Consider the following 23,828-nt stretch of genomic DNA (forward strand, 5'->3'; position numbering starts at 1 on the left):
GATAGCTGGTAGCTAGTTAGCTAGCTACCTTCAGTTGAGGTATTCCAGTTCGGCGGTAAATATAAATACTTTAGGAAAAAACAAACAGATCCCCACCACATTGGGTGAGGCGAGTTGCAGGAGAGTATTTTGAAGTTGATGTTTAGGAAAAATATTAAAAAGAATGCGAAGAAAAATATATATACACATGGGACGAGACAAGACAAAGACGTCTGACTGCTACAACATCTTGGGTAGATGGCACGATCGAACATCTCTGGAGACACCTGAAAATAGCTGTGCAGTGACGCTCCCTATCCAACCTGACAGAGCTTGAGAGGATCTGCAGAGAAGAATGGGAGAAATTCCCCAAGTACAGGTGTGCCAAGCTTGTAGCGTTATACCCAAGAAGACTCGAGAGTGTAATTGATGCCAAAGGTGCTTCAACAAAGTACTGAGGAAAGGGTCTGAATATTGATATTTCAGTTCTTTATTATACTTTTGCAAAAATTCTTAAAAAATTGTTTTTGCTTTATAATTATGGGGTAGTGTGTGTAGATTAATGAGAGAAAATCTATTTAAATAATTTAAAAATAGGGCTGTAACGTAACAAAATGTGGAAAAAGTCAAGGGGTCTGAATACTTTCCGAATGCACTGTATCATACTAAATGGAGTGTCTTGGATTTACTTACAGAATAATACGAAATGCTCTGAGACCAGGTTGTGTAAGAACACAGCAACACCTGTGAGCAGTGTTGTCATGTTCACAGTTTTCTCGCTAAATTGGGCTACTTTGAAAAAGATGTTGTGGCCACCATTGCATTTGTCTTAAAATATATATACAGTGGCGATTTTGGTGAGGAAACAAAAAAATGTAGATGCATACCAGCAAAGACACTACACAACACAACACTAAACAATACATTAATTGGACTATAACGGTGACAAACGGTGCCCTCAAACTGTTAGGGCCTACATGCTGTCACAACAACAGAGTCCCAACAGCAGTCCCATCACCTTACCACTGTTACACATGGCTATCAGCAGAGCCTTGTCTGGCAGCGAAACAGTTCATTCAGCCTCGTTTTCTGCCTTTAAAAAAAACATAGCTGATATGGCTGACTTGCTAAAACAAATGTGGTCTCTACTGACAATTGAGATATATAAACTATGGCATAAGGGGACGACGAGCGGATAAGAGGCAATCCGTAATTTTGATTAAGACAGCCACACACACACCTCTCTGATTCAGTGGGGTTGGGTTAAAAGCAGAAGATACATTACAGTTGAATGCAGTTAGTTGTACAACTGACTAGATACCCCATCCCTCCCATTTCTGTCTTCTCTGTAAATGTTATATAGATATTGTCTAAGTGAGGGTCAGAGATAGTCAGAATATTGTCATCTGTTATTAATTTAATGAACATTGTTTCTTAAGCTACAGTCGTGGCCAAAAGTTGAGAATGACACAAATATTAATTTTCACAGTCTGCTGCCTTAGTTTGTATGATACTCCAGAATGTTATGAAGAGTGATCAGATTAATTGCAATTATTTGCAAAGTAATAAACTGAATCGCCCCCAAAAAATCCACTGCATTTCAGCCCTGCCACAAAAGGACCAGCTGACTTCATGTCAGCGATTCTCTCGTTAACACAGGTGTGAGTATTGACGAGGACAAGGCTGGAGATCACTCTGTTATGCTGATTGAGTTCGAATAACAGACTGGAAGCTTCAAAAGGAGGGTGGTGCTTGGAATCATTGTTCTTCCTCTGTCAACCATGGTTACCTGCAAGAAAACACGTGCCGTCATCCTTGCTTTGCACAAAAAGGGCTTCACAGGCAAGGATATTGCTGCCAGTAAGATTGCACCTAAATCAACCATTTATCGGATCATCAAGAACTTCAAGGAGAGCAGTTCAATTGTTGTGAAGAAAGCTTCAGGGCGCCTAAGAAAGTCCAGCGAGCGCCAGGACCGTCTCCTAAAGTTGATTCAGCTGCGGGATCGGGGCACCACCAGTACAGTGCTTGCTCAGGAATGGCAGCAGGCAGGCGTGAGTGCATCTACACACACATTGAGGCGAAGACTTTTTGAGGATGGCCTGGTGTCAAGAAGGGCAGCAAATAAGCCACTTCTCTCCAGGAAAAACATCAGGGACAGACTGATATTCTGCAAAAGGTCCAGGGATTGGACTGCTGAGGACTGGGGTAAAGTCATTTTCTCTGATGAATCCCCTTTCTGATTTTTTGGGGCATCCAGAAAAAAGCTTGTCTGGAGAAGACAAGGTGAGCGCTACCATCAGTCCTGTATGATGCCATCAGTAAAGCAGCCTGAGACCATTCATGTGTGGGGTTAAAAAAAAATAACTTTAGGTGCACTAGAGCTCTTTATATAAATTTGCTCAGAGGTGGTTTAAAGTAAACTGCATTCTAATGTTGACTTTTCTTATACATAACAGTATCAAGGGAAGGGTTTTGCTCAGTTCTAGGGTCTGGAGCGCTGAGCGAGTGGAAATTTGAAATGGAAGTTATGGAACTCCTTCTCGTGCTTGTGTTACGGGGAAAAAGTCCACAATGAAAATTACATTAAATGTGGAGAGTGATAGGCTACATCTGCATCTGTTGACCATCAAGTTGGCTATTCATTTCTATGCCATTGCAGGCTACTGTAGCATACTATTTTATACAATACATATATATTGAAATGACAATATCACTGGAGTCAATGCAAATCCATTTGTGCCACTTGTGTAGCCTACCTGGAGCTGGCAAACAGATGTAATAATTGTGACGTCCTGACCTTAGAGATCCTTATTATTCTCTATGTTTGGTTAGGTCAGGGTGTGTCTCGGGTGGGAAATTCTATGTTTTCTGTTTCTTTGTTTTTGGCCGAGTGTGGTTCCCAATCAGAGTCTATCGTTGTCTCTGATTGGGGATCATACTTAGGCAGCCCTTTCCCACCATTAGGTTGTGAGATCTTGTTTTCTGTCTAGTTACTGTGGCCTGACAGAACTGTGCGTTTTCTATTTTGTTTGAGTGTTTTTTGAATTACTACAGAAGATCCCACCAAAAACGGACCAAGCAGCGTGGCCAGGAGGAGTGGACATGGGAGAACATCCTGGATGGAGAAGGTCCCTGGGCGCAGGAGTATCGCTGTCCAAGGAAGCAGATGGAGGCAGCGAGAGAGGAATGGCGACGATACGAGGAGTTACGTCAATGACGGAAGCCTGAAAGGCAGCTCCAAAAAATATTTTGGGGAGGCACACGGGGAGATTGGAGTCAAGGTTTAGACCTGAGCCAACTCCCCATGCTTACCGTGGGGAGCGTGTGACCGGTCAGGGACCGTGTTATGCGGTGATGCACACTGTGTCTCCAGTGCGCATTCACAGCCCGGTGCGCTCTGTGCCAGCTACCCGCATTTGCTGTGCTAGAGTGGCATTCAGCCAGGACGGATTGTGCCGGCTCAGCGCTCATGGTCTCCGGTGCGTCTCTTTGGCCCAGGATATCCTGCACCGGCTCTGCGCACTGTGTCTCCGGTGCGCCTTCACAGCCCAGTACGTCCTGTGCCAGCACCCCACAGTTGCCTGGCTAGGGTGAGCATCCAGCCAGGACGCATTGTGCCAGCTCTACGCTCCAGACCTCCAGTCCGCCTCCACGGCCCAGTATATCCTGTGCCAGCTCCATGCACCCGGCCTCCAGTGCATGTCTCCAGCCTAGTATGTCCTGTGCCTGCTCCACGCACGAAGCCTCCAGTGATGATCCATGGCCCGAAGCCTGCAGTGATGATCCATGGCACGAAGCCTGCAGTGATGATCCATGGCACGGAGCCTCCAGTGATGATCCATGGCACGGAGCCTCCAGTGATAACCAATGGCACAGAGCCTCCAGTGACAGTCTGCAGTCCGGAGCCTCCAGCGACGGTCCCCAGTCCGGAGCCTCCAGCGACGGTCCGTAGTCCAGAGCCTCCAGCGACGGTCCCCAGTCCAGAGCCTCCAGTGACGGTCCCCAGTCCGGAACTTACAGGGTGGGTTCCTAGCCTGGAGTCCCCAACAACGATCTACGGACCGGAGGCCCAGGCGACGATCCCTGCACTAGATGCGCAACCGAAGTGGGGGGAGCCTCAAGCGGAGCGGGGTCTGCATCCCGCACCGGAGCCCCCCCGAGAGTAGATGCCCACCCGGACCCTCCCCTATAGGTTCAGGTTTGAGTCCGGAGTCCGTTGTTGTAGCCTTGTAGTATTATGCCATTTTTAAAAGGCCATGTTTAGTTAATTAAATCGGAAGTGATTCATTATTATCGTTGTCACAGCTCAATCGCAAATGTATCATTCTCCACATTTAATGTCAGTTTGTGGACTTTCCCTTGAAATTAGATGTTGGCCTATCAGGGGCTATAGGCTACCCGCATCTAGCTCAGCAAACCATGGCAAAGTTGAGTTACAATTATAAAACGCAGATTTTTTGTATCCTATGCCTGTTGAAATTACAATTCAATCTCGCAAATACGCCATTTATAACAGTTTGTACTCATAACATCTGGCACATAATAATGCCACAATTGCCAGAAAATAGCCTAACATTTGTTTTTTGAAGTTTGTCCAAAAGTTTCTTGCACAGAGATTGAGATCCTTTGTCCAACTTTCATCATTCAAACTCTGTCGGGTTTATCTATAGTTATGCACATGCACAAATGGGATTAATTTACAATTACAACCTGGGTGGTTTGAGCCCTGAATGCTGATTGGTTGAAAGTCATGGTATATCAGACATGTACAAGGGGAATGACAAAAACATACTTATTTACTGCTCTAATTATGTTGGTAACCAGTTTATAATAGCAATAAGGCACCTCAGGGTTTTGTGATATATGGCTAGTATATCATGGCAGCTGAGGGCTGTTCTTTGTGGTATATGGCCAATATACCACGGCCAAGGGCTATGTCCCAAGAACAGCCCTTAGCAGTGGTATACTGGCCATATACCACACCTTCTTGGGCCATGTTGCTTAATCATAGCAGTCAAAACATGTTAAATCGACATACATTCATTAAAATGATCTGGAGAGTTTAATAAGGGCGATTTATCTTCTCTCGCGACATTCTTAAACTTGCAATAATTAATTTGATGGAAATCCACATTTTGCTTCTTTGCCTATGTTGTTAAAAATGACGTTGATATTCCTTCTTAATTCGCTCAATAAAAAGGGTTTATTGGATAAATGTGGAAACTCTTTTCAGGCCTTGTGGCAGGTTTTCAGAGGTCAATTTTAACTAAACCTGGCAACACTGCCTGTGAGACACTGCCTGAATGCCACAGTCTCATGAGCATTGTTCCCATAGATATGGTAAAGAGGTCAATTGAAATCGACCAAAACAATGGAATTGCCATGGAAACACATGGGGGAAAGGACCGTGGGGGAAAGATTCAGAGTCTCCTCATTGTCCCCCAGCAAAATGTGCCTACATTTAGGCTATTGTTTATACAGTATGTGTATTTCACACTATGTTGAGGTAAAAATCTGACATTAACGCTTGTATGGATGTCAACGCCATCACAGGTTCATGTCATCATTTCCAACTGTATTACAGTTAAAAACGACTGACTACCACCACCGATTTCTGTATGCTAGCTATGCTAACCAGCTCATACGAACGGGAGTTAGCATTTAGCAGTCACTTCTTCTAAACCTGAAAAGGGATTACTTCTACATGCAGCGAAAACAGACAAATATATCCAAATCGGACTTAAGTAACCACATTGTGGGCCTGTTACAATACAGAAATAATAACAATAAATAATGACAGATTTGATGAATATCCACTTTGTTAGATCAGATTTGTTGAATGTGTGCCAATCTGGTCAATGGAACATCTGTGCTCCATTGACTCCTTCACTGCATCTATAGAGATCCTATTAAATTATTCTAATTCCTAATTCTATGATTGTCCCATAAACAAACAGTTGTGTTATAGAACAGAACTTTGGTTTCAGTCAGATTAGCACATAATCCGTTCATCTCGTTAAAAAGCTGTGTGATTTCCCACCATTTTCAGCCACGAAAGGGAGGTACACTACATGACCAAAAGTATGGGCATTAAAATGGAGTTGGTCCTGCCTTTGCTGTAATAACAGCCTCCACTCTTCTGGGAAGGCTTTCCACTAGATGTGGAACATTGCTGCGGGGACTTGCTTCCACTCAGCAACAAGAGCATAAGGGAGGTCGGGCACTGATGTTGGGCTATTAAGCGTGGCTCGCAGTCTGCGTTACAATTCATCCCAAAGGTGCTTGATGGGATTGAGGTCAGGGCTCTGTGCAGGCTAGTCAAGTTCTTGCACACCGATCTCGACAAACCATTTCTGTATGTACCTCGTTTTGTGCACAGGGGCATTGTCATGCTAAAAACCAAGCCTGAACAATAAAAACAGCACTATGCACTATGGGGCAGGTAGCATGTACCTGGCCTCCGCCAAACCCAGATTTGTCCGTCGGACTGCCAGATGGTGAAGCGTGATTCATCACTCCAGAGAAAGCATTTACACTGCTCCAATGTCCAATGGTGGTGAGCTTTACACCACTCCAGCCGACACTTGACATTGTGCATTGTGATCTTAGGCTTGTGTGCGGCTGCTCGGCCATGGAAACCCATTTCATGAAGCTCCCGACGAACAGTTATTGTGCTGAAGTTGCTTCCAGAGGCAGTTTGGAACTCGGTAGTGAGTGTTGCAACAAGGACAGATGATTTCTACACGCTACACGCTTTAGCACTCAACGATCTCGTTCTGTGAGCTTATGTGGCCTACCACTACACGGCTAAGCTCTTGTTGCTCCTAGACGTTTCCACTTCACAATAACAGCACTTACAGTTGACCGGGGCAGCTCTAGCAGGGCAGAAATTTGATGAACTGACTTGTTGGAAAGGTGGTACCCTATGACAGTGCCACGTTGAAAGTCACTGAGCTCTTCAGTAAGGCCTTTCTACTGCCAATGTTTGTCTATGAAGATTGCATGGCTGAGTGCTTGATTTTATACACCTATCAGCAACATGTGTGACTGAAATAACCGAATCCTCTAATTTGAAGGGGTGTCCACATACTTTTGTATATATAGTGTATTATGACCTGAATCATTATATTTAGGGGTGCCGTTACCTTTTTCTGACATGAACTCTCTGATTCATCTAATCAGGGTGAGACTTAGGGTTTTGTTCCCGTAACAGGCTTTTCATACAGGAACTTCAGATAAAAAGGTTAGCTTGACCTTGTGAAATAAAAGGAGGGAAACTTTTTAAACATGCTTTGATCATTACTCTAGAAAACTGAACTATTTTAAAAGTTTAAAAAAACTTGAAATACAGCTAAATTAATTTCTCTCCAAAAGGGGAAAGTTATTCACTGCAACGGGACTCATTGCAACATACAGTAGCTGATAACTAGTAAAAACAATTCCTATTACCCTCTACTTCTGCTCTAAAAACACAGTGGTTATGTATACGATTGCATGTAGGAGCATACTGAATAGAGATGGCACTCAACCATGATAATATTCTGTATATACTGAACAATTCAAAAACGCCCATGCTGGTGTGCTCTACTGTATTAGAGAAAACCTTTTCTCAGGGCTTTGGATGAGCCTTAGCTAAGTGAGTCATTAACATCAGCAGTTCATGACTACAATAACCAAGCCTTTCTGTATTGATATCTGTGTAGGAAGAGAGCCTAGTGATGTAACAAATCTTACTTAAATGGCAGGGGCAGCAATGTTGGTCTAGAAGAGCCCTCAGGCTCAGTTTGATTCCGGCAGATTAATTTAGCTTCACTGGTTATGCAACACCATCTCGGCTTTCAAGTAGTCTCACCAGTCTCTGGATCACCTTTGAATTCTCACATGGGTGGCTAGCTACTGAGCTACACTGCCCTGTTACTGTAGCAGCCTTAGAGGAAACAGAACTAGAGATCCTTAGATCCTGTATCGTAACACCCCATGAAGGCAGACAACATGAACACCACTACTGGTACTAAAAACCAAGATAACAGCCCGAAATCACTGAACTCATTGGTCAATTCAACAGAAATGTATTCTTTGGATATTTTATGTACTACTAATGTTCTGTATATTCAGACTGATACAGAGAGGCTCATCCATGCTTACAAGCAGGTTTGACTACTGTAATGCTCTCCTGTCTGGTCTACCCACAAAAGTCCTTGGTCAATTGCAAAAACATACAGAATGCTGTAGAGTGAGTACTGACCAAGACCAGACGGAGATCACACATTACACCGGTCTCTGTGAGTTTTAGAATTTTTTATGATTCTTCTATTGGTTTTTAAATCAATTTACGATTGTGCACCCCAATACATGTCAGACATGCTTTTGGAGTTATGTACCCAGTAGGTCCCTCAGGTCCTCTGGCACTGGCCTTTTAACTAACCCAAAGCCTAGTGGAGATGCAGCCTGTAGTTACTATGCCCCCAGACTCTGTTATAGCCTAACAGAGAACCTGAGGGCGGCCGAAACTGTGGCCACATTTTAAAGAGATCTTAAAACACACACATTTTTAGCTTTGCTTTTCCTTAGCATTTCAGTTTTTATTGTTATTCTTTAGTTTTTTTCATCCTCTTATGTTTGTTGTGTAGTAAATATGTTTAAATATGTTTTTATTTTCCTGTGAAGCACATTGAGTTGCATTCCATGTCTGAAATGTGCTTTATGAAAAAAGCTTGATTTGATTTAATGCAGAAAAATTTGTTTACTTTATCTCTATGTGACATGTTAAAACAAAGTCCCAGATCACTACATGACCCTAGGGGCAATGGTGTCTGCATATGATGTGGAATTGAACTGAATTGAACAGGCAGTGACTTATTAAACTCTAGTACGTTCCACTCCTTCTCTACTGTACTGCTTTTATTTACACACACGATCTACGGTATCTTAGACTATAGCGTTGTGCCACTACCCACATCACTCAAGTCTCGCCTCACAACAAATATGATGGGAAATGCATTTATAGCACAGAGCAGTCTCCTTGGGGCTGGTACTGAGGAACTGCTACAGTTACACTGATCTGGCCAGACATGTGATCAGGGACACTTTTAAAATCAATCCATCAAACGTGAAAGGCAAGGCACCAGAGAGGAAATGGGTAGCTACATTTATGCATTGAGACTGAGTATGCATCTCTGACTGGAACACAGAGTGAAAATTGGATTGAAGTTCATTTGAAGACAAGATATTGTCACGCAGATGGTGGTGGTGGAGCTGCTCAAGATTTAGGAGATGGAATTGGTCACATTAGATCAAATTTTAAGCTACTCATATTTTATACATTTCCTGATATATATATATATATATATATCACATAATGTAGGTCACCAGAGACTATAAAGTGTGGAATCAATGTCAAAATGGTCCTCATTCATATCCCACATTTTCCATTTGTTTAACGTGTTTACTTGAACAACCAAAATTACTTATTCCAAAGCATTGTTTGTTCGCTAAACTCGCCCCATTTGGTCCCTGCAGAAAACAGCTGGAGCTAGTCTATAGGACCAACCTCCCGACAGATTGTATGATAAATAGCTTCACGCACAACAGGTGAAATGTGTCTGCCTTTATCAGCTGGCTTAGCGTTAATGTCAGCTCCTAGTGTAAGCATCATTAAGAATCAAAATGTCCCCCGTTAGGAAACTGAGCACATGTGCCAGTTCACTGGGGCAGTCTTTGATGTGGCCGCCCCATATTTCAGGCACTAAGTGCTGCTTGAACTGCGGCCAACGGGGCAATACTAGGGCTTTGAGATATACCATGCTCTTGACTGGTGACGTTCTTAGGCTATAGAAGAAGCCTGATAGTGAAGTACCCTTCAGCTGACTGAGTGCTAAGGCTGCTCTGCTGTTTCTGTAGGTCAGTGTAGGCACGTATAGTCAGTGTAGACATGTAGGGGGCAACAAGGCTTGAGTCTCTCGTAGGTAACAGTAATATGGAGAGCTGCTGTTCTGAAAACCTACAATAAAGGCAGAATCTACTTGGACATTCAATTTTTTTTAAAATCTAGGATATATTTGAAATGGAATGTTTGTAGATCACTGTTAAAATGGGGATTGCATATGATTATGTTTAGGTAAAGACGCAAAGCCGACTGGAGATCCAATGCTGAAGATGTGATTTCCACAGTGCTAACACAACATTCTCTTTCTTAGCTGAGTGAGAACACTGTATTTGTTCTCCTGTCTGGGAAAATGGCTTCAGTCACGCCATTTTCCTGACATCATCTTTCCTCAATGTCTGTCGAGGAACAAGAGCTATGCACAGTGTGTCATCACAGCTCGTTGCGAGCCCACTGAACTCCAGATAGTCTCACTCTAGCGCTGGATACCAAACAGCCCAACAGCAGATAGCACACTGCTTGCTGTCAACTAGCACTGCCAGAAATGAGTTTAAATGGTATTATCTATAATATATGGGAGCCTTTTCTATTTATATTAATGGTGATGACAGCCTCCATTCCTTATAGAGAGGGAGGATCATTATTGGAAATGAGTCCATGTTGATTGAATTATTGGGATGTTTGCAAGTTAATTCCATGAGGGGTGATGATTATGTTTAGTAAACAAAATTGTACTCTAACAAGTGCAATTTAGGATTAAGCAAAATCTAGGAAGAGATACTACCACTATTTTACAGTAATATACAGTGCTGTGAAAAAGTATTTCCCCCTTTTTGCATATTTTCGATACTGACTGTTATCAAATCTTCAACAAAAGCCTAATATTGGATAAATGGAAGCTGAGCTTACAAATAACAAAAAAATATATACTTATTTTATTTAAATTAACAAAGATCTGCAACACCCAATTACCCTGTTTGAAAAAGTAATTAGCCCCTTACACTCAATAACTGGTTGTGCCACCTTTAGGTGCAATGACTGCAACCCTTACTGCAACTCTTACTGTAGTTGTTGATCAGTCTCTCACATCGCTGTGAAGGAATTTTGGCCCACTCCTGCATGCAGAACTATTTTAACTCAGCGACATTTGTGGGTTTTCAAGCATGAACTGCTCGTTTCAAGTCCTACCACAACATTTCAATTGGGATTAAGTCTGGACATTGACTAGGCCATTCCAAAACTTCAAATTTGTTGCTTTTTAACAATTTTCATATACACTTGATTGGGTGCTTTGGATCATTGATTGCTGCATGACCCAGCTGTGCTTCAGCTTCAGCTCAAAGATGGATGGCCTGAAATTATCCTGTAGAATTCTCTTTCGCCTAAAATGACATACCCAAATCTAACTGCCTGTAGCTCAGGACCTGAAGCAAGGATATGTAGATTCTTGATACCATTTGAAAATAAACACTGAAGTTTGTGGAAATGTTAAATTAATGTAGGAGAATATAACAATTAGATCTGGTAAAAGAACAGAGTATTTTTTGTACCATCATCTTTGAAATGCAAGAGAAAGGCTATAAAGTATTATGCCAGCCCAGGCGCAATTTAGATTTTGGCCACTATATGTTTTAGAGTGATTCAATGAACCATTGCATTTCTGTTCAAAATGTTGTATCAAGACTACCCAAATGTGCCTAATTGGTTTATTAATACATTTTCAAGGTCATGACTGTGCACTCTCCTCAAACAATGGCATGGTATTCTTTCACTGTAATAGCTGCTGTACATTGGACAGTGCAGTTAGATTAACAATACTTTAAGCTTTCTGACAATATCAGATATGTCTATGTCCTGGGAAATGTTCTTGTTACTTACAACCTCATGCTAATCACATTAGCCTACGTTAGCTCAACCGTCCCACTAGGGACCCACCAATCCTGTAGAGGTTTTAAGGCAAGTCATCCAGGTCCTGAAGCAGCAAAGCATCCCAAACCATCACACTACCACCACCATGCTTGACTGTTGGTATGAGGTTCTTACTGTGGAATGCAGTGTTTGGTTTTCGCCAGGCATAATGGGGACCCATGTCGTCCAAAATGTTGACTGAAGTTTGCCAAAAAGCATCGGGAAGCACCTGGATGATCACCAATACTCTTGGAAGAACGTTCTATGGACAGATGAGTCAAAATTATAACTTTTTGGGCGAAAGTATAACTTTTCATGCTTGAAAACCCACAAAGCAGTTCTGCATGCAAGAGTGGGCCAAATTTCCTCCACAGCGATGTTAGCGACTGATCAACAACTACAGGAAGTATTTCGTTGCAGTCATTGCAGCTAAAGGTGGCACAACCAGTTAGAGTGTAAGGGGCCAATTACCTTTTCACAAAGGGGAATTGGGTGTTTCATAAATTTGTTAACTAAATAAATAAAATCATTTTATTTGTTATTTGTAAACTCAGGTTCCCTTTATCTAATATTAGGTTTTGGTTGATGATCTTATAACATTCAGTATAAAAAAATATAAAAAAAACAGAAAATCAGAAAGGGGGCAAATACACTACATGCTCAAATGTATGTGGACACCTGCTCGTCGAACATCTCATTCCAACATCATGGGCTTGACCTTTTTTTTTTTACATCAGCAGATGTCACAAAGTGCTATACAGAAACCTAGCCTAAAACTCCAAACAGCAAGTAATGCAGATGTAGAAGCACGGTGGCTAGGAGAAACTCCCTAGAAAGGCAGTAACCTAGGAAGGAACCTAGTGAGGAACCAGGCTCTGAGAGGTGGCCAGTCCTTTTCTGGCTGTACCGGTGGAGATAAGAGTACATGGACATTTAAGGCCAGAATGTTGTTCAAGATCTTGAATCTAGAGGTCGACCGATTAATCGGAATGGCCGATTAATTAGGGCCGATTTCAAGTTTTCATAACAATCGGAAATCGGTATTTTTGGACACCGATTTGGCCAATCTTCTTCTTTTTTTACACCTTTATTTAATCTTTATTTAACTAGGCAAGTCAGTTAAGAACACATTCTTATTTTCAAAGACAGCCTAGGAACGGTTGGTTAACTGCCTAGTTCAGGGGCAGTACGACAGATTTGTACCTTGTCAGCTCGGGGATTCAATCTTGCAACCTTACAGTTAACTAGTCCAACGCTCTAACCACCTGCCTCACGAGGAGCCTGCCTGTTACGCGAAAGCAGTAAGCCAAGGTAAGTTGCTAGCTAGCATTAAACTTATCTTATAAAAAACAATCAATCAATCAATCATAATCACTAGTTAACTACACATGGTTGATGATATTACTAGTTTATCTAGCATGTCCTGCGTTGCATTTAATCGATGCGGTACGTATTCGCGATAAAGGACTGTCGTTGCTCCAATGTGTACCTAACTATAAACATCAATGCCTTTCTTAAAATCAATACACAGAAGTATACATTTTTAAACCTGCATATTTAGCTAAAAGAAATCCAGGTTCGCAGGCAATATTAACCCGGTGAAATTGTGTCACTTCTCTTGCGTTCATTGCACGCAAAGTCAGGATGTATGCAACTGTTTGGGCCGCCTGGCTCGTTGAAAACTAATTTGCCTGAATTTTACGTAATTATGACATAACATTGAAGGTTGTGCAATGTAACAGGAATATTTAGACTTATGGATGCCACCCGTTAGATAAAATACGTAACGGTTCCATATTTCACTGAAAGAATAAACGTCTTGTTTGAGATTATAGTTTCCGGATTCGACCATGTTAATGACCTAAGGCTCGTATTTCTGTGTGTTATTATGTTATAAATAAGTCTATTATTTGATAGAGCAGTCTGACTGAGCGATGGTAGGCACCAGCAGGCTCGTAAGCATTCATTCAAACAGCACTTTCGTGCATTTTGCCAGCAGCTCTTTGCTGTGCTTCAAGCATTGCACTGTTTATGACTTCAAGCCTATCAACTCCCGAGATTAGGCTGGTGTAACCAATGTGAAATGGCTAGCTAGTTAGCGGGTAAGGCCATTCTACTGACAATGTTTGTCTATGGAGATTTCATGGCTGTGTGCTCGATTTTATACACCTGTCAGCAACGGGTGTGGCTGAAATAGCAAAATCCACTAATTTGAAGGGGTGTCCACATAATTTTGTATATATAATGTATAATGACCTGAATCATAATATGTAGGGGTGCCGTTATCTTTTTATGACAAGAACTCACTGATTCATCTCATCATGCTGAGACTTAACATGCTGACCAGACCGGACACGTCAAGTGCGCGAGCGTCACAAAATACATGTAGAAATCCATGTTATTCAATTATTGCACCCACACCGCTCGCGCGCCAACGAGCGTCTGCAATGCCAAGGGCTAAAATAGAACTCCTTTCTATTTCTGACGCAGATCGCGCTGAAAGTCCTGCCTCTCCCATCTCCTCATTGGTTTATAGAAGCAGGTGCCCACGTGCCATCTCCTCATTGGTTAATCCCACGTGGGTGATTGAAAGACAAACTGTTTTGCCGGTGGTTGTGGTAATACAATGAAAGTTTGGATGGATCACCATATAATTTCAAAGATGAAAACGCCTGGAAGGAGGAGAGATAGAGTAGAGGACCTTGTGCTTTTCAGGTAAAATAACAACTCAATGTTTATATCCCAAGACAAATTAGCTAGCAACAGCAAGCTAGCTAAATAGGACAAATTAGCTAGCAAGTGCAAGCTAACTAGCTAAATTGCCATACATGTTTAATGCTCTTCGACCTGTCCCCAAATTAATGTCATTAGTTCAGAGTTTGTTTTGATATTTTAACCTGCGTGTCATGATCTCTTTTGGTGTACGGGGACAAAATAAATGTATGCACGATGGCGCACGCGCGCAGCCGGTTTGGGTTCCGTGTTAGGGTTTTAGTTCCCTTAACAGGCTTTTCATACAGGAACTTCAGATAAAAAGGTTAGCTTGACCTTGTGAAATAAAAGGAGTGAACCTTTTTAAACATGCTTTGATCATTACTCTAGAAAATGTCATTTGAAAATGTAAAACATACTTGAAATACAGCTAAATTAATTTATTTCCAAAAGGGGAAAGTTAGACAGCACTACAACGGGACTCATTGCAACATAACTGATTACTTGTAAAAACAACTCCACCAACCAACTTATTTGCCAGAATATACTCCTAATACCCTCTATTTCTGCTCTAAAAGCACTGTGGTTATGTATACGATTGCATGAAGGAGCATACTGAATAGAGATGGCACTCAACCATGATAACATTCTGTATATACTGAACAATTCAAAAACTCCCATGCTGGTGTGCTCTACTGTATTAGAGAAAACCTTTTCTCAGGGCTTAAAATGAGCCTTAGCTAAGTGAGTCATTAACATCAGCAGTTCATGACTACAATAACCAAGCCTTCCTGTATTGATATCTGTGTAAGGAAGAGATTCTAGTGATGTAACAGATCTTACTTAAATGGCAGGGGCAGCAATGTTGGTCTAGAAGACCCCTCAGGCTCATCTCATTTTACTGCCAATGTTTGGCTATGGAGATTGCATGTCAGCAACGGGTGTGGCTGTGGCTGAAATAGCCTAATCCACTATTTTGTGTAGTGTACTTTCTCACAGCACTGTAGTTATTTTCAGTTTAAAAAATCTATCAATTTTAATCAGTTGACCAGCTCTCAAACTGGGTAAATCTTTAGATACTGGTAAAAAAAACTTTACCTATACATTACAAAAATATTCTTCAACTTTTCAAAATCTGTTGGGTGGGAAACTTTTCCTGAATTAGTTTCAAGTGTTTGGGGTAAACCCATCAAACAGGGCATTTCAGAATAGATGCTTTGTTTTCCAGTGGTTCTCAAATTCCACTGTGGTGGCATTTCCTTTATGCTAACAGTGTAACTACGCAACCTTTCTAATCTCTCTCCATCTTTTTTCCATTGGAGTATTTTGGAATGATGGTGTGTGGGAAAGGTAGAGCAGTAGTACAAAAGTAACATCACCAAACAACCAACCTCACGCAAACACACCCACCAGCACATACAATTTTAAACATTTAACCACCACTTGCTGTCATTAGTCAATTTGGGAAATTCATCAAAATGAATTGGAATAATATTTGGCAAGGAACGTCATTAACCCCCATAACACTTTCCCTTCTCCCTGTGAAACTTACCCAGTAGCTGGACCCCTCGTGTCAGGCCGTAGACATCTATGAGAGCCCAGAGTGTCTCGGAGGCATGGACCCCGCTGAAGAACAGCATGGGGCTGGAGCCATTGATGCGGTAAAACACGCGACCCTTCTTGTCCACCCAGAAGGAGATGACATTACCCTCATTGGACAGCTCCTCGGGCAGGGCCTTGGCCCAGAAGCCATTCTGGGAGACCAGATCTGGGCAGGCATACTTGGGCAGGTTGTCTGGGTTGATGCGGGACGGGTCCTTGGAGGTGAAGCCCAGACGCAGGGCTCCGCTCCAGCAGCACTGCTTCTTAGTGATCTGGAGGGGAACAGGTAATGGGTTTGTCCCATTTTTTATTTATCCTTTATTTAACTAGGCAAGTCAGTTAAGAACAAATTATTATTTACAATGGCAGCCTAGGAACAGTGGGTTAACTGCCTTGTTCAAGGGCAGAACAACAGATTTTTACCTTATCAGCTCGGGGATTCGATCTAGTAACCTTTCAGTTACTGGTCCAACACACTAACCACTAGGCTACCTGCCACCCCAATTCAATTTTGATGAAGGGAGTTAAGCTGGTGAATGACCTAAAGTCCATTCCATTAGTTGTGTTAACCTAAGATTTACCAAAATACATTATGGTTGGCCATATGTTAAAACTTTTACAAACCAAATGGTAAACAACAACACAAATAAACACATATTATATGTCTGTTTATCATCAGACTGGATATTCTTGTCTTGTCTCATTTAAAACCTCTATTTACACTTCTTTCACCATGCAAGATAACAGTGGCTCACATGGCAATGCTTCCCCTGCTCTTTCACTTGAGACATAGATGGACTGATAGGTGAAGTGGAAACTTTGGCTAAGCTGTTTTGGCCCACACAGAATCAGGGGAATAATGAAGGCAAAACACACAGTGAGTGAGAGAGACAGACAAACAAATAAATGGAAAACAGTTAGGCTAAAAGAAAGGAAGGAAAGACAGTGTGATAACCATGGTCCACTGCCCAGTCTGTCCATACCTTGAGGCGGACCTGCTCGTACAGGGCAATGGACCGGTTGCTGAAGGTGATGGCATTGCAGAAGCTGGCCTGCCTCTTGACGGTCCTCTGGGCCACGTCCATGATGATCTGGGAGCCCTTGGCACTGGGGTGGAAAAGCAGGGGAAAAGAGGACAGGTTGCTCCCACACTGCAGGACGGGCAGACATTGCTTGGTGGGCTTATGGTGATAGCGGTGGGATGTGGTGGGGAAGGGGCCACCCAGAGAATCTGAAAAGGAGGAAGCATAGGGGGAGTTACTGTAGATATACGGATCTACAAAGAACATTACTATGGCATCCACTGTTTAAATATGCACAAAGCCAATATAACAATGCATTAGAAGCATTCACACAATCAATAAAAACTGCCTTTCCTCAATGTCGTGGCGATGACTGGGTGTACAGGTAACTGCCAAAATAAAGGAAACACCAACATAAAGTGTCTTAACAAGGTGTTGGGCCACCACGAGCCAGAACAGCTTCAATGCACCGTGGCATAGATTCTACAAGTGTCTGGAACTCTATTGGAGGGATGCGACACCATTCGCACATGAGAAATTCCCTAATTTGGTGTTTTGTTGATGATGGTTGAAAAACGGCCATAGCATATGGTTTACATCATTTTCATGCTCATCCTACCATTCAGTGACAACTCATGCCCTGTGGATGGGGGCATCGTCATCCTATGGGGGCATAGCAATAGTAGCCAAAACGCCCTGTCCGGCATTTTTATACATTACCCTAAGCATGATGAGACGTTAATTGCTTAATTAACTCAGAAACCACACCTGTGTGGAAGCACCTGCTTTAAATATACAGTTTAAGTCAGAAGTTTACATACACTTAGGTTGGAGTCATTATAACTCGCTTTTCAAGCACCTCACAAATTTCTTGCTAACAAACTATAGTTTCGGCAAGTCGGTTAGGACATCTACTTTGTGCACGACACAAGTAATTGTTCTGACAATTGTTAACAGACAGATTATTTCACTTATAATTCACTGTATCACAATTCCAGTTGGTCAGAAGTTTACATACACTAAGTTGACTGTGCCTTTAAACAGCTTGGAAAATTCCAGAAAATGATGTCATGGCTTAAGAAGCTTCTGATAGTCAAATTGGAGGTGTACCTGTGGATGTATTTCAAGGCCTACCTTCAAACTCAGTGCCTCTTTGCTTGACATCATGGGAAAATCTAAAGAAATCAGCCAAGACCTCAGAAAAAAAGTGTAGACCTTCACAAGTCTGGTTCATCCTTGGGAGCAATTTCCAAACGCCTGAAGGTACCACGTACAAACAATTGTACGCAAGTATAAACACCATGGGACCACGCAGCCGTTATACCGCTCAGGAAGGAGACGCGTTCTGTCTCCTAGAGATGAATACTCCATACTTTGGTGAGAAAAGTGCAAATCAATCCCAGAACAACAGCAAAGAACCTTGTGAAGATGCTGGAGGAAACAGGTACAAATGTATCTATATCCACAATAAAACAAGTCCAATATTGACATAACCTGAAAGGCTGCTCAGCAAGGAAGAAGCCACTGCTCCAAAACAGCCATTAAAAAGCCAGACTACGGTTTGCAACTGCACATGGGGATAAAGATCATACTTTTTGGAGAAATGTCCTCTGGTCTGAAGTGTCCTCTGGTTTTTTTGTTTTATTTTTATTTCTCTTTTATTTAACCAGGTAGGCAAGTTGAGAACAAGTTCTCATTTACAATTGTGACCTGGCCAAGATAAAGCAAAGCAGTTCGACACATGTTTGGCCATAATGACTATCGTTATGTTTAAAGGAAAAAGGGAGAGACTTGCAAGCCGATTAACACCATCCCAACCGTGAAGCACAGGGGTGGCAGCATCATGTTGTGGGGGTGCTTTGCTGCAGGAGGGACTGGTGCACTTCACAAAATAGATGGCATCATGAGGAAAGAAAATTATGTGGATATATTGAAGCAACATTCAGGAAGTTAAAGCTTGGTCACAAATGGGTATTCCAAATGGAGAATGACCACAAGCATACTTCCAAAGTTGTGGCAAAATTGCTTAGACAACAAAGTCAAGGTATTTGAGTGGCCATCACAAAGCCCTGACCTCAATCCTATAGAATATTTGAGGGCAGAACTGAAAAAGTGTGTGTGAGCAAGGAGGCCTACAAAAAGTAGGCCTAGAAACCTGACTCAGTTATACCAGCTCTGTCAGGAATGGGCCAAAATTGTGGAAGGCTACCCAAAACGTTGGACCCAAGTTAAACAACTTAAAGGCAATGCTACCAGATACTAATTGAATGTATGTATACTTCTGACCCACTGGGAATGTGATGAAAGAAATAAAAGCTAAAATAAATAATTCTCTCTACTATTATTCTGACATTTCATATTCTTAAAATAAAGTGGTGATCCTAACTGACCTAAGACAGGGAATTTTTACTAGGATTAAATGTCAGGAATTGTGAAAAACTGAGTTGAAATGTATTTGGCTACGGTGTATGTAAACTTCCGACTTGAACTGTACTTCGTATCCCTCATTTCCATTATTACCTGTATGTTTCTTTATGAACCATTTAACTCACTCTATTTTCAGAAATCCAACAACGAGTGCAAACAAAAAGACAGGTCTGTTAGTCATCTTGATTTTCTTCTTGGATGAAAATACATATTTTTTTAACTAGGCAAGTCAGTTAAGAACACATTCTTATTTACAATGATGTCCTAGCAACAGTGGTTGCTACCTGCAACAGTGGTTGCTAGGACATCAGAACGACAGATTTTTACCTTGTCAGCTCTGGGATTCGATCTAGCAACCATTTTGGTTACTGGCATAACTGGTATAGTTAGGTATAACTGAGATAAGAGCTGCTTGGTAACCAGAGAGAAATTGTACAGCTGTGAAAAACTCACAAAATTAGGTAATATCAGTAATTGGTAAACTCCTGTCACACCATTAATTGTTTTGTTGTTCCACATTTTGCCAATTTGGCACTGGGTTATTCGGATCCCCATTAGCATTTGCCGAAGCAGCAGCTATTCTTCCTGGAGACCACACAAAAACAAAAACGACAAGTAACAAAGCAAAACACTGATAGACAAGAACAGTTACACAAATTTAGCAAAAATACAATGATATTCAAACAATACAACTAAAGAATAAGGTGTGTGTGTGTGTGTGTGTGTGTGTGTGTGTGTGTGTGTGTGTGTGTGTGTGTGTGTGTGTGTGTGTGTGTGTGTATCATTTCAGTCTCTATTGTGCCACGAGATGTTTTATTGATTGTTTTAAGGTAATTTTGCTGTTTGCTTCAGTCATTGGAGATGGAAGGGAGTTCCGTGCAATTATGGCTCTGTATAATACTGTGCGTTGCCGTGAATTCATTTTGGACTTGGGACTGTGAAAAGACCCCTGGTGACATGTCTTGTTGGGTAAGTATGGGTGTCTGAGCTGTGTGTTATATGATTATGCAGACAATCTGGAATTTAACACAGTAATATTTCTAATGAAAACTAGAAGAGAAGCAGTTAATCTCTCGTCAACACTCAACTAGGAAAGACTGGCATGTTGTTGATGTTACTTTTGTATGTGCAGTTAAGGGCAAGGCGTGCTGCTCTGTTTTGAGCCAGCTGCAGCTTTGCTAGGTCTTTCTTTGCTGCTCTTGACATTATTACCAGACAGTAATCAAGATGGGACAAGACCAGAGCCTGAACAACTAGTACAGTTGATTTGTGTCAAAAATGCAGAATATATTTTTAGAACAGATATACCTCTCCCCAGCAACTTTATCAATAGGACTTGACCGTGATAATTGATCATACAATGTTATATCTAGGAGTTTAGCTTCCTCAGCTTGCTCAATGGTCACACCCTTTATGTACAACTCAAATAAATCTGTATTAGTCACATGCTTCATAAACAACAATGAATTGTTTACACACAGGCCCTTCCCAACAATGCAGATAAAAATAAATAATAGAAAAGTAAAACACGTAATAAAAGTAATAATAAATACACAATGAGTAATGATAACTTAGTTATATACACAGCGTACAAGTCCCGAGTCGATGTGCAAGGTAAGAGGTATAAGTATATAAGTGAGTAGGAATAAAGTGGATAAAAAACAGTAGCATGTGATGAGTCAAAAAAGGTAGTTAAATAGTTAACCAAATAGCTACCTGGACTAACTATTTCGAAACAAATTCTCTCCTGACTCACCCAATGTGGCGTGGATCTGTTTTTTTCTAAAGTATTTCTATTTACTTCGGATCTGGAATCCCTCAACTGAAGCTAGCCAGCTAACTACCTACCAGCTATCAGTTAGCAAAACATTGCTAGCGGTCATCAGCTAACCTTTAGCTCGGAAAGCTCTCGCCAGTTCGAACAACGTGACTCAAACCAGAGCATAACAAACCTATTTCTCTCCATATCCCCGGATTCATACCGCAAACTCCGAACATTTTCATCTGGATCTTCACAACTAGCTAACAGCAATCCCGGGTGACCACTCCTGGCTAGCGTTTCCATCCCAGAGCAAGCACCAATTAGCCTGAAGCTAGCCCGGACAGGGCTCCTGTGCTACCACCGAAGCCCACTCCCGGGCTACAATATCCGGACCCCTTCTACTGCCGGTACGGGGCACGGAACCCAGCCGGTCCGCTACGACTGGAATACCGACATAATCTGCCCGAGGATTCTAACAGGCCCCTCAGGCGCAATGTCCGCTGAAGGCCCATTCTGCTAACTGCTAGCCCCTGCTAACTGCTTGCTTGCTAACCCGGTCTGCTAACTGCTAGCTTGTTTAGCCCCGGTCTGCTAACTGCTAGCTTGTTTAGCCCCGGTCTACTAACTGTTGGCATCGGCCTGCTAACTATCTGAATCGCCGTGTTCCCAGTCAGCTCAACCACTCACTGGACCCATATGTTCACTTGGCTACGCATGCCTCTCTATAATATCAATAAGCCTCATCCATTCCTATCCTGGTTAGTGATTAGTGTCTTATTTCACTTTCACCTGCTCAATATGCCTTAACCAACCATGTTGTTCCACCTCCTACATAAGCGATGACAACACCTGGTTTAAACGTCTCTAGAGACTATATCTCTCTCATCATTACTCAATGCCTAGGTTTACCTCCAATGTACTCACATCCTACCTTACCTTTGTCTGTACACTATGCCTTGAATCTATGCTATCGTGCCCAGAAACCTGCTCCTTTTACTCTCTTTTCCGAACGTGCTAGACGGCCAGTTCGTATAGCATTTAGCCGTACCCATATCCTACTTCTCCTCTGTTCCTCTGGACATGTAGAGGTTAATCCTAGCTCCACTCCCACTCCGCAGGTGCTCTCATTTGTTGACTTCTGTAACCGTAAAAGCCTTGGTTTCATGCATATTAACATTAGAAGCCTACTCCCTCAGTTTGTTTTACTCACTGCTTTAGCACACTCTGCCAACCCGGATGTCTTAGCCGTGTCTGAATCCTGGCTTAGGAAAACCACAAAAAAAAACTGAAATCTCCATCGCTTAACTATAACATTTCCCACCAAGATAGAACTGCCAAAGAGGGCAGTGTTGCAATCTACTGCAAAGATAGCCTGCAGAGTTCTGTATTACTATCCAAGTGTGTACCCAAACAATTCAAGCTTCTACTTCTAAAAATTCACAAATTCCAGAAACAAGTGTCTCACTGTTGCCGCTTGCTATAGACCTCCCTCTGCCCCCAGCTGTGCCCTCGATACCATATGTGAATTGATTGCCCCCCATCTATCTTCTGAGCTCATGCTACTAGGTGTCCTAAACTGGGACATGCTTAACACCCCGGCCATCCTACAATCCAAGCTTGATGCCCTCAATCTCACACAAATGATCAATGAACCTACCAGGTACAACTCCAAATCTGTAAACACGTGCACCCTCATAGATGTCATCCGAACTAACTCGCCCTCCAAATACACCTCTGCTGTTTTCAATCAAGATCTCAGCGATCACTGCCTCATTGCCTGCATCCGTAATGGGTCTGCGACCAAACAACCACCCCTCATCACTGTCAAACGCTCCCTAAAACACTTCTGAGAGCAAGCCTTTCTAATTGACCTGGCCGGGGTATCCTGGAATGACATTGATCTCATCCCGTCAGTGGATGATGCCTGGCTATTCTTTAAAAGTGCCTTCCTTACCATCTTAAATAAGCATGCCCCATTCAAAAAATGTAGAACTAGGAATAGATATAGTCATTGATTCACTCCAGACCTGTCTGCCCTTGACCAGCACAAAAACATCCTGTGACGTTCTGCATTAGCATCGAATAGCCCCCGTGATATGCAACTTTTCAGGGAAGTTAGGAACAAATATACACAGGCAGTTAGGAAAGCTAAGGCTAGCTTTTTCAAACAGAAATTTGCATCCTGTAGTACTAACTCAAAAAAGTTCTGGGACACTGGAAAGTCCATGGAGAATAAGAGCACCTCCTCACAGCTGCCCACTGCTCTGAGGCTAGAAAACACTGTCACCACCGATAAATCCACTATAATTGAGAATTTCAATAAGCATTTCTCTACGGCTGGCCATGCTTTCCTCCTGGCTACCAATACCCCTGGTCAACTGACCGGCACCCTCCACAGCAACCCGCCAAAGCCCCCACCATTTCTCCTTTACCCAAATCCAGATAGCTGATGTTCTGAAAGAGCTGCAGAATCTGGACCCCTACAAATCAGCCGGGCTAGACAATCTGGACCCTCTCTTTCTATAATTAT

General features: G+C 42.2%; 1 protein-coding gene across 2 annotated transcripts in view; it reads right to left on the bottom strand.

The window, feature by feature from the left end:
* The window catches only part of LOC139417310 (E3 ubiquitin-protein ligase NEURL1-like), a 56,171-nt gene that overhangs the window by 24,168 nt on the left and 8,175 nt on the right, over window positions 1-23,828 (bottom strand). For both annotated transcript variants that reach the window (XM_071166579.1, XM_071166587.1), the window contains exons 2-3: window positions 17,071-17,318; window positions 16,038-16,359 (exon numbers count right to left, since the gene is read on the bottom strand). In XM_071166579.1, coding sequence (XP_071022680.1) covers window positions 16,038-16,359; window positions 17,071-17,318 — 570 coding nt within the window. The remainder of the gene's footprint in view (window positions 1-16,037; window positions 16,360-17,070; window positions 17,319-23,828) is intronic.

This window comes from Oncorhynchus clarkii, chromosome 1 (genome assembly GCF_045791955.1).
Source record: "Oncorhynchus clarkii lewisi isolate Uvic-CL-2024 chromosome 1, UVic_Ocla_1.0, whole genome shotgun sequence".
Taxonomy (NCBI): domain Eukaryota; kingdom Metazoa; phylum Chordata; class Actinopteri; order Salmoniformes; family Salmonidae; genus Oncorhynchus; species Oncorhynchus clarkii.